Below are 12,619 nucleotides of genomic sequence, written 5' to 3'. Positions count from 1 at the left end.
CGGTGCCGCCAGCACCCGCCACCGATTCTATGGTTCAGGTCAAGCTCTAAGTTAGTGTCCTGAACTAAAGTCCCTTTGCCGGAGGGTAACGTCTTTTTGCCGGGAATTCTTTCCTTCACCGGCAGATGGCGGGCCAGCAATATATTGAAAGTTGAAACTTTGTCGTGTAAACGCACGAGAGTCAGGGCAATCTTCTACATTCCCGTAGGTATCTGCGTAGACCGAGTATTACGTGTGGACCGACCTTTAAGAATGCTTGACGATGCCTGAACTTACTAAGTATTGATAAAATATCGCAGACGTATTCCATAGATCACATTTTCCCCTCTTCTTGTTGTAATGTTATGTTGCATCTTTGATTCAGATTGCGGTTGTGCGATTTGCTGTGGTGGGAAAGGTATTCCGGTGTAAGGAAGTTTGTTGTTTCTTTATTCACCTCTCGTAAAAATAAAAAATGCTGATCAAAGTGAAAGTAAGTTATTTTTTAAATTTCTTATAGAGTTTCTTCACTCTTTAACTGCAGTCATAGCATTTAATAACTTTGTGTTTATTTCCATGTTCGGCGTGAAGACATTGACGGGAAAGGAAGTAAGTATCGTATTCTTTCATAATGTTCCTTAGAATATCGTGGTATACATTTCATACTTGCTTCGAACATCATACTTTTGCTATGTCTTGTAGTTGACTGCAGAATTGTTTGACATTATTTATATCGATTTTGTCATTATCTAAACAATATACAAGAATGCAGGAACGTACTCGTTATCTGGCTAGTAACTATTTCTCTGAATCTGTCCCTGCATGCCCAGATTGAAATAGATATTGAACCAACTGATAAAGTTGAGAGAATAAAGGAACGCGTCGAAGAAAAGGAGGGAATACCACCGCAGCAACAGAGACTGATCTTCTCAGGAAAACAAATGTAAGTAAATATACCACTAACGTTCCCCATTTTCATTGTATATTTCACCTGATTGTTCAGAAACCCCCACTTGTCATTGATACATAAAGTTATACATTAATGTCAATTGCATGTTACCTCACAAAAAAAGCTATTGCTATAAGCCATACGATTTGTTAATCAGTTGTCGTTTATTTTGAAATTCTGGAATATTTGTTTTATTACAACAGTCGGGCATTGCGTTGCAGATACGTTCAGTAAACGATCGTGTATTAAATGTTTTTATGTTGACATGTTCCATATGATATAGTGTGAAATGATAGTGAACCATGAACATTAGTCTGACATATTGTGTCGGTGATTGTTCTGACGTATGATACGATATTAACAGGGTACAGACGATTAGTAATGAAGACCAAATGTGTGGTGCTGAGGTATTGACAGTGAAGAGAGCAACACACATAAGTTCAAACTGTCAGGAGCAATCAGTGCTTAAAGTTGTGACATGCAGGCAGGTTTACAGTGATGCAGTTAAAATACTAAATCACATGTATTTTTATTAATCCACGTGAACAATCATTGACCAGTTCTTTTCGCCACAGAACGCGATGACATGTGTAATGGGTAAAGAGATTGTTGTATTACACATCTGCAATATAGGTGTTGCACAAGTGGGCCTTGCGTTTCACTTTGTTGAAAATTTCAATTTTATGTGAAGATATTTGAAGTGCAGGTAATTGCAGTAAGTCTGTGACGTGCTAATAACGTGACACCTCTGGTATGAACAAGTTTTAGCTATGGATTACATTTACACCATTGTAAGAATCTTAGGAGTATGACGCATAAATAGTGAATATTTTGTCACCACTTTTTTTTGTGTTACGTAGGCCTACTTGAATGTATCAAAGTACACACTTCATTGCAGATAATTCAGAAGTCGTTTTGAGCAAGGAAAACTATAGAACAAGTAGCTAAGTCTATTATATTTTGTTAATTGGGGTCCAAAATACACCTAACTTGTTCATTGTCAGTTCAGAAACGTACCCTCTGACTGTTTTCAGCTAATGTAAGAAATATCATTTTCTAACACTAGTTTTAGTAGCTGGGGGATTCATTGTTAAATGAGAGTTGAAAATGGTCTTTGTTGGAATATGCATAACTGTATTTTAGCTTCACTTTTATTGCAATGGTTGAATTTTGCCCTAAAACAACAAACTTTTCTAATTTGGACCTGCAGTTGAGCACATAAGACTCAAATGTGTATGTACTTCAAAATCAGGTTTTCTTTTGGAATCTGTGCTTTTCTAAGTGTCACATCTTTTGGAGTAGATGTTGCATAATTCTGAGGGTTAAAGTGCGCATATCGTGTTTGGTAGTTCTTCCGCTGCATGTTGGCAGTTTGTTTCCGTTGGTCATAGCCATTCCGATGCATTCTCAGTTGCCAGTGAGATTCACTGACTTTGGTAACATGTTTCGGCAGAATATATGAATTGACTACTATTGTTTTCGACATGGGACAATGCAAGACTGACTATTACTGATCTGCCTGTTACTGATTGTAAGGTTGGTTACTGTTTTCTGAATGAATTTATTGCATGTTTCTTGGAACATGGCAGAATTTCTTGGGGTATTGATAGGTATTCCAATGTTGTAGTCTGGTTGTGAGCCAGCACATGTGACTAGAGGAGACCTGGCTTGTGACAGACAGAACTGTAGCGTAGCCCAATGATCATTTAAAAATTTTGTGGAGTATTTTTCAAAAGGTTGTGGTTACATAGGAACCTAATAGTACACATTTTACAGAATATTCTGTTTTATATGACAACATTCTGCACAGTATAGTCCATCATGCCACCACATAGTTTCGTACATTTCGTGTCATGACTACATTTATAGAACATTATTTTCTCTTTGGTTCCGCCACCTTATTTAATCATCTGACTCATCATTCATAGTTCCCGTTATTCCCCACTCACACTTAACAACCACAGCACACAACAGAAAAGTCACTGACACTGTGAATGTTTACCATTCAGAGACTGCATGAGTCAGTACAAAGAGGATTGTTGCTACTTGACTATTCCCTTGCATATTCATATTAGTCGTCTGCAGTGATCATAGTTTATGCCTGGCCATTATTTGTTGCCACACTTTTTTCATTGAGCCAAGCACACTCTGTAAAGGTGGTCATTTGCCTCAGAATTCCAGTGTACAGGCTGTATTTCATCTTGGTACGTTGTTGGAAAATATATTCCTAGTAGGCCCTATAACTTGCCTTCTCCCAACTTTCTCCTTCTAGTTCCCAAAATAATTAGCCTTTTCTTATGAAACAATGGACATCAAATGAAAATACATTCCCGAATCTCATTCAAGATTTTCAGTGGAGTTGTGTTCTTTCTATCCCCGCTTGGGGTTCCCACCAACTTCCATCCAATGCTTCCAGATGTTGTTTTTTTCTTCTCAGCATTGTAATCTTAAGGACTTATGTTGAGAACATCATTTGCATATTTTAAACATTGTCCTATCACACATTATCTATTCTCAGTACTGCAAGACATTTTACTTAGTAGTTCTCTAGGATTTGTTGGAAAATTCAGTGTTGCAGCTAGCAGAGATTATTAAGAAATTGTTGCACCTGGCAATCTAGTGGTAAAGTGTATGCCTGAAAACTGCAAGGTCTCGGGTTGAAATCCTGGCTGAAGCATCTGACATTTCAGTCCCTCATTAACATAAGCTTTACACCTCAGTGATATGAAGATCACCAGAAACAACATGTGATTGTTCTGTGTGAAACTGCAGGTGTCCTTTCCCATGTAGGATTAGTGGGGCAAGTTACAGACATCCAAAGTACCACAGTGATGTGCAGTTGGAAGAATTGCACCAGGCCTGTGACGCACACTGAATCAGCATTACTATTGTTGTTGTTGTTCATACAAAGGTATTAAAATTGGCATGATGTTAGTATACATAGATGTTATGAAGTCTAACATGACCAAGGATTATATGTATGGAATGTTAGGGTTAACAGAAACGTCCAATTCCACCTGTCTGCTTTGACCAGTGACGTCACCAATAATGCGGAAATGACCATTCACAACTTCTCCCATATCGCGACTGATGTCATGACGTAAACATGACAACAAATACAAAAATAGATCAAAAAACCATCAAATACATGTTCCTCCAAATATATAATGAAACTAACGGGACAAGCGAGAGAAATTGGGGGTTTTTGGGTGGGGCAAACTAAAAATATACACGCCACTAAACCAAATGACAAAAATGATAAAACGACCACAACCTTCCCAATACCAACTAAAAACAATATGCACCGGAATTGAACACTTCCCTTGACCTATGTAAGTCAACAGAAAATACTGATACCAAATCATGAAACCCAAAACTACAACCATGTCCACAATCATCACTATCTCAAAAAGCACAACAGAACAACAAAATTGGAATTGAACACTTCCCTTGACCTATATAGGTCAACAGCAATTACCGATACCACACTGTAAGTCTCAAAACTCTCACCCTCACCACACTTAATCCATCCACAAACATATAAACACCTAGAAAATCAAAATTAAAATCGAACACTTCTCTCCACATATAGCAGTCTGTGATCTGAGATGCTGGAACTTTAGCAAGCCTCATTTCTTCACGACACACTGAACTCTTCACGACTTCAGCCAACAGGCCGAATAGCTGATGAAATTTTATTAGAGACGACACACTGTCCCTCATCATCTCCGACAACCAAAAACTGTTGACCTTGTCAGTCATATCCACACCTACAAAAGACATAAACCAAAGTGATTTACCAAAATTCAAACATAACAAACAGAAAAAAAAACTACAATAACGTCGACATAACAAAACCAAAATCGTTAACTCACTGAAAAATATTCTGCTGAAAGCAGTCACCACCGATACCACGCACATGCAATGCTACCACGCAAGTGAACCCAATACGCTATGACATGCTAACCATAAACACACCACCAGAGAGAACCACCGACCACAACAATACGCCACCTATAAACACGTTACACATGCAAACTAAACCAAAAACATTACCTAACACACAAACACGCCACCGATCATATCAAAATTACACCTACAAACACGCCACTCTCACCAGTTAAACTCTGCACCGTCATGCCATCACACACCACAACAGCCTTACGTCACAGGTCAAAGCCGATGGGTGGAATCGGACACTTCGGTTAACCTGAATGTTACATCAATTTAAGTACTGACCTCAATGAGTTTAGGAAGAGCTGTTCTCAAATCTAACCCCCTGCCCCCACCAGACTGTTTGGGAATACTGTTGTGGATTCCTTTAACAGCTCTTCACAAGGACAGTGTGTATTTGTATGACTATAAGAAGATGGCACTTGATTAGGACGGCAGGCATCTGTTTTCTTGCTTTGTCTTCTCTTATTGTCAGTGCTGTTTAGGCATTTCAGTGGTGGCATAGAAAGTGAAGGCACAGCGTGTGGGGGAGGAGGGGGTCGACAGAAGCGTCAGATCCCACGCGTCGGCTTTGACCCGTGACGTAAGGGTGCTGTAGTGTGTGACGTCATGACAGTGCAGAGTTTGGTTTGAGTGTGGCTGTCTCCAGTTCTGTTTTATCTTATTTTACACTCCTGGAAATGGAAAAAAGAACACACTGACACCGGTGTGTCAGACCCACCATACTTGCTGCGGACACTGCGAGAGGGCTGTACAAGCAATGATCACACGCACGGCACAGCGGACACACCAGGAACCGCGGTGTTGTCCGTCGAATGGCGCTAGCTGCGCAGCATTTGTGCACCGCCGCCGTCAGTGTCAGCCAGTTTGCCGTGGCATACGGAGCTCCATCGCAGTCTTTAACACTGGTAGCATGCCGCGACAGCGTGGACGTGAACCGTATGTGCAGTTGACGGACTTCGAGCGAGGGCGTATAGTGGGCATGCGGGAGGCCGGGTGGACGTACCGCCGAATTGCTCAACACGTGGGGCGTGAGGTCTCCACAGTACATCGATGTTGTCGCCAGTGGTCGGCGGAAGGTGCACGTGCCAGTCGACCTGGGACCGGACCGCAGCGACGCACGGATGCACGCCAAGACCGTAGGATCCTACGCAGTGCCGTAGGGGACCGCACCGCCACTTCCCAGCAAATTAGGGACACTGTTGCTCCTGGGGTATCGGCGAGGACCATTCGCAACCGTCTCCATGAAGCTGGGCTACGGTCCCGCACACCGTTAGGCCATCTTCCGCTCACGCCCCAACATCGTGCAGCCCGCCTCCAGTGGTGTCGCGACAGGCGTGAATGGAGGGACGAATGGAGACGTGTCGTCTTCAGCGATGAGAGTCGCTTCTGCCTTGGTGCCAATGATGGTCGTATGCGTGTTTGGCGCCGTGCAGGTGAGCGCCACAATCAGGACTGCATACGACCGAGGCACACAGGGCCAACACCCGGCATCATGGTGTGGGGAGCGATCTCCTACACTGGCCGTACACCACTGGTGATCGTCGAGGGGACACTGAATAGTGCACGGTACATCCAAACCGTCATCGAACCCATCGTTCTACCATTCCTAGACCGGCAAGGGAACTTGCTGTTCCAACAGGACAATGCACGTCCGCATGTATCCCGTGCCACCCAACGTGCTCTAGAAGGTGTAAGTCAACTACCCTGGCCAGCAAGATCTCCGGATCTGTCCCCCATTGAGCATGTTTGGGACTGGATGAAGCGTCGTCTCACGCGGTCTGCACGTCCAGCACGAACGCTGGTCCAACTGAGGCGCCAGGTGGAAATGGCATGGCAAGCCGTTCCATAGGACTACATCCAGCATCTCTACGATCGTCTCCATGGGAGAATAGCAGCCTGCATTGCTGCGAAAGGTGGATATACACAGTACTAGTGCCGACATTGTGCATGCTGTGTTGCCTGTGTCTATGTGCCTGTGGTTCTGTCAGTGTGATCATGTGATGTGTTTGACCCCAGGAATGTGTCAATAAAGTTTCCCCTTCCTGGGACAATGAATTAAGTGTTCTTATTTCAATTTCCAGGAGTGTATTTACTTTTCTGATCTGTTCGTTCTCGTGAGATTTTTTTTTTTTAATTTAAAAACACTTATTACTTATTTTAATTATCTGTTTCCTCCAATTTCTGTTTTAGTTTATTATATTTATCTTTCTGATTTGTTCGTTCTATCCCGTGAGATTTTTTTTTAAAGAGACAAAAAACACTAATCAGCTACTGAAGCATCTTTATCTTCTATGGGTTGCAGGGGTTACGACCCCTGGGGAGGTGGATGGGTATTCATGCATGGCTGTCTTCACTTACACGTTGTAGCTACGCAAGGCGTCTAAATTTGTTTATATTTAGTTTGCCCCCACCCAAAACACCCCATTTCCCGCGCTTGTCCCGTTAGTGTCATTAGGCTTCTCGTGGAAAGTGTGTGTGTTTTTGTTTCCGCCATATTTGTGACGTCATGGGTCAAAGCAGACGGGCGGGATCGGACGCTTCTGTATTTCTGGGAGGAGGGGGGGGGGGCAGTGGCTGTTATGAATTAATGTGTAGATAAGACTGCCCCGTGGTGTTATCTTTTCCCCATCAAGGCAGTGAACATCTGAAGGTGCTCACATCTGATGATTGAAACCAGTAGTGGAGCAAATAATACGCAAAAATGTGGCAGTTTCATCTGTGCATTATTTCACTGTAAGGTTTACCTGATCCCTCCACATTTCTTGTATTTCATTTCTCACCTCTTTCTGTTGTTCATGCTCTGCTTTGGTCACTTCTGTACTTTTTGGGCTCATCTCTCAACTTTTTTTAAGGTAATTCTGTGATCCTGTTCGGTAAAAGTAAAATTTAATGTGCAAACATGGATCTGTACAAGTTGCTTCTGTATTCATGCTGTTTCCTTTTGCAGAGTAGTGCAGAGCCATTATAGTTTACATTAGGTGTTTACTGGTCCCTTAATGAGAGTCCAGTAGCTTCTTAGCTGTTGGCTTCTATTTAACCTACATCAGTTTGTGGTAATCTCGGAACAAATAATTGTTAACACCAATTTCTTTGTTGAATGTGCATAAACATTTTTGTTGACAGTAGATTCTGTTAGTAGTATTCCCATTTGTAGCATTTAATGAATTGTTGTGCTATGAGCATCCAAAGGAAGAATTTGAGTAAACTGTAAAATTACAAGGAAAGCTATTGGCTGGCCAGTACTTACCTTCAGAAGGGGAAATGCCAGTACTACCAACAGGTGGATAACCACGGGAAACTATTCCTCAGGGTGAGGGTTCAAGAGGGTTAGACAGATGCAGTAGGCCACTCGGGCCTCCACCTGTAGTCAGAATGAGGGGAGACAAAACTAAAGCTACTGTCATAGATAGCGTTCTGTTGTGGTTCAGTGAGCATGCTGTTTGTCCCTGTTAAGTTTTATTCAGTAACTAATAAAGCATTATAAACTTCTGCATTATATTTTACCTTGTTTAAGTCAATACAGAACTACAGTTACATAATTTGTGGCACTGTGAAGACCCATATTTCTTACGTATCTATTGCTTCATCACAATACTCAGTATAACAGTGTCATTCCACAGGAAGGTGACATATTTCAGGAATCATCCCCACCTCTCCATCGCTGATTTGAATGAAATTGTGCATATATGTTACCTATAGCTGAAAACTAATTTGTGTCAAATTTTGAGCTAAAGATTTAAAAAATTGAAGTCTTTAGGGGATTTCAATAAATGGTTGCAAGATGTTAAGCCAGCACTTCGACAGTTTTGGACAACTTTAAGGCCGCTTGATATTGAAAGTAATTGAGAGATGTCAGGGTTTGGAAAATATCATGACAATTTTTCAACCCAGTAAGTCTGCAGAGAAGTACTTATCAGATGTACTCAACTATAGAACTTATTTAAGAATATTTTAGAAGTTATTAATATATGAACAGGTCACTATTTTTTATTAAATTCTTGCATACTTCGCTAACTATTTTTCCTATGTTTGATGTAACAGTCTGTTATTATTGGGTGCCATAATTTTTTATATTTACGTGACTTGAGAGAAATGCAGGTCTGTGACAACTGGGCATTGAATTACTTCTTCGACTTACCAGATGTGTTTCCTTGCCAACCCAAATTCTCAACTTTGCGCACTCTACACATGCAGCATACACCACCATTATCCTAAGTGCTCGCAGCCTTATCTGATTCCTGCAAGAGTTCGGACGTAGTGTTCGCCCGCACTAAAGTTATCATTACCATCAAGGTGTGTGTGTGTATATATAATAGAGGGAAACATTCCACGTATATATATATAGGTGGTGTCTGTTCTGTCACATATCTAACGGATCACAACACACATTGTTGTATTTGCTTTTTTGTATCTTATATAACCAAGAAATAATAACTGCACTGGAAATTGGAAACAGCCTCTCTCTCACTTGGAGAAATATATTTCAAGTACTAGATGCAGTTGTTCCCAGGTGCACACTGGCTAATGTGTGCAGCATTTTAATATTTACAATAAAAACAGAATTTGTTTTGTTTGCTAAGCAGCTCGAAGATTTTGTACCATAAAAGGTTAAAATTTTGCTTATGACAAATGAAACCAGATGATGGCCGTGACTTACCACCTCTGACAATATGTGGTGTAGACAATCCAGAGTGCCAGTTAGCCTGTTATTAGTGATTGTAAAAAGAAACCTGATTCACTGACACAGTTCCAATCTGACCAACCCACTCTTTTGAAACCGTCAATATGCTTAAAAGAATTTATTACATGCTTATCTCTATTTGACGTATTGCAAAAGTGCTACTGTAATCCATTTGCAAAAACAAATCAGATGAATTAAGGAAACTCACAAAAATTATTCCTGACTTGCCAGAATGAGTTTTGCAAACCCCTTGCTGCTGTTATTCTCCTCTGTGTCTTCAAGATTAATTAACAAACAGAAAGCGGAGAAAGTGCTAGCCCACATTTTGGCCATTCTCCTCCAAAAGCTGTATTCGTAGCCAGATTAATTAATGTAACTAGTAAGCATTTTTTTAAGTTTCTTGGAAAAATGCACTTGTTAAAATGTTGGATCCCAAATGTTTCATAGTTGTATCTTAAAGCTCATTTTTTGACCATATATAGAGGTCTCCAAAACAAACAAAACATTTTCTAATACAAAACGCACGCTCTTTCTTATGAAATAGAAAAAAAAGTAAATAGGCAGTGAAAATATTTAGCAATAAGACATGAAAGTATGCAAGAAATTTCATAAACAAGATTTTGATGGCATCCAGAATGAATTTTCACTCTGCAGTTAAGCTCATGTACATTGATTTGAAACTTTCTGGCAGTTTAAAACTGTGTACTGGACTGAGAGAAAGGTAGAAGACAAGGCAATGCTGGGGTCTGTGCGTCATGCTCGGATAACTTATTAGAGTACTTTCCTGTGAAACACAAGGTTCGCAGGTTGCAGTCCCAGTCCAGCACGCAATATTTGGCATGAAGTGTTAATTTTTTTGATTGCATGTTTACATATTAACTTCTAAAATACTCACAGATAACTGCTTCAGTTATGGAGTGTTCATAACAAGTAGGTTCTCTGTGCAGTTGCTAAAGAGCAATCAATATATTTTGTGAATAATTTGGCAAATTTCATTTAAAAATCATCCAAAAATAAAGCAGCATCTTCACATGAATTGTGAAAAATTCGTGTTGGAAAGTACATAATGAAAGAGGGTTAAAGCAAAGTAATTTTTCTCGGATTTTTAATCAAATCTAGTTTAAAGGCCCTTTTGAACTATTCATCATTTTCTCAAACTGGTGTCAAGAGCTAAAATGGGTTATAAACTTGTAACCACTATAACTTTATTTATGAATCTGTTTTATTCAATTTAGCATCATTGGAAAGATAACAGTTCAATTATTAAAATGCTGGAATGATGCATAAAAATGAAATTTTGTTAAGAAGATTATTTCCAAAGAATTTTTTTTCCCTCCAAATTACAGGGTTTCCCCCTGCCACCACCAGCAAATTCATAAGTTTCACATAGTTAATTTTTGTTTCATACAATGCCTGTTACAATACTTTCCAGCATAAAAAGGTAGATGTGACCTCTGTTTAGGGATTTAAACTGAAATAGTATAAAGTAATTAACTAGCTTAGTTTTGTTACTTTTTGGTACAGCAAATGATCAATCCACGTCAAATACAACCATGACATTTCTAAAAACTATTTATGCCTTTAAACAAGTTACCAGTGGAGAATGTCAGACCTGAAAGTATGTAAGCAACTGGTGCTTGTGCTTTCCATAAGGGATCTGGCAAACATCAGCATGAAGAGAGCACAGATAAATTGATTACACAGTTTCATTAAAAGGGTTACATTATGACAACTGTTACAATTTTCTCTTTGTAATTATTCATTGCATCATCTCCCAGAATATTGAGCATTTCTCTAGGGACACTGTATAAATGTAAAACATTGCTGTGCACTGTTCTTTAAATTTCACAATAAACAGATAAGTCAATATGTTACTACAAGGAGCTAATGGCAGAGGCAAGTATGTGGATTCTGGCTTTTACTGCATAAAATAAAGGAGTAAAATTTGAGGAGCCGTCCACACTCTTTATCTAAAAGTGTCATAACACCTGCCAAAAAGCATTATGGAAGCCTAATATGGTGGAGCAGCTGGTTTCTATGTTCAGTGATGAAACAGTGTTTCTCATCTTGATTTAGGAAGAAGTAATCAGATTTTAGACCTAACCATAACATTAAGTGCCAGAGTATGAACAAACCTAATTTTTCAGAGAAAAATGTATTGCTTTATAAATGATTTAATACTTTGTTTTCCGTAAAATAAGTGAAACATAAAATACATTTTATTGACGCTTGTAAACAGTTGCTGCAGATTTCATAAAACGTACGAAAAGGTCTTTTTCTCCACTCCACTTCTGCCTCCACAGATATTCAAATACGTGAGTATTCAACATATTACTGCACTGGTTACGCCCATTTAACATCCTTTTTATCGTCGACCAGGTGTTTTCTTTTATGTTACGTGCACCTGTTTCAGGGATCTTGAATGTTAAATTATCGTTCACAATCAAATGCTTGAAACTTTCGTCCTCTAAACACTTGTAAGAACTAAAACACTGAGAAATAACTGTCGTTCCTGGAAGAATAAATTCCTTTATGACATTAAAGAGCACAGTTTTCGTCCGTTTAACGGCAACTTTAAAAAAACACTTGTGTGTCCCTCTTTGTATTCCCGCAAATATCCACCTTCCTGTGCCTTTATTCCCCTTAGCAAATTTCCTCCTTCCAAGGATTGCTTCGTCGATTTCCACAATCACGCTTTCTCCTCCAAGTTTTTCTCCTTCTCTGAGACACATTTCTACGCACACTTCCCTACACAAGTGTTTCCACTCAACCACAGTCTTCCTAGATAACTTAAGTTCATCAACGACGAAAACATTTCTGCTCCGTTTGACCCAGAGATACGTCAACTTCAAAATCGTGATGAGACTTAGTTTGCTTCCCGAAAACCATGTGTTATTTCGGACGCTGCAGCTGATTCTGTGGTCATTCGTTTTGCATCCCCACAGAACCCCATCACGGTGTTTTGTACGGCCAATTAGCGTCATTGGTTCACCACACTTAATGCATTTTCTTTCTTGGTCAAGGAAACCATTCGACATGCACCACTTTACTAC

The 12,619-nt window shown here is 39.9% G+C and overlaps 1 protein-coding gene across 1 annotated transcript in view; it reads left to right on the top strand.

Moving 5' to 3' along the window:
• Nucleotides 1–329: 329 nt before the first annotated feature.
• LOC124776196 (NEDD8) overlaps nucleotides 330–12,619 on the top strand; it is a 43,320-nt gene continuing 31,030 nt past the window's right edge. The window contains exons 1-3 of the mRNA XM_047251026.1: nucleotides 330–472; nucleotides 571–588; nucleotides 810–922. Coding sequence (XP_047106982.1) covers nucleotides 455–472; nucleotides 571–588; nucleotides 810–922 — 149 coding nt within the window. The 5' untranslated portion in view covers nucleotides 330–454. The remainder of the gene's footprint in view (nucleotides 473–570; nucleotides 589–809; nucleotides 923–12,619) is intronic.

The sequence above is a fragment of the Schistocerca piceifrons genome, chromosome 2 (genome assembly GCF_021461385.2).
Source record: "Schistocerca piceifrons isolate TAMUIC-IGC-003096 chromosome 2, iqSchPice1.1, whole genome shotgun sequence".
Lineage (NCBI taxonomy): Eukaryota > Metazoa > Arthropoda > Insecta > Orthoptera > Acrididae > Schistocerca > Schistocerca piceifrons.
The sequence above is the reverse complement of the archived record's forward strand: the minus strand, read 5'-3'. Positions and strand labels throughout refer to the sequence as shown.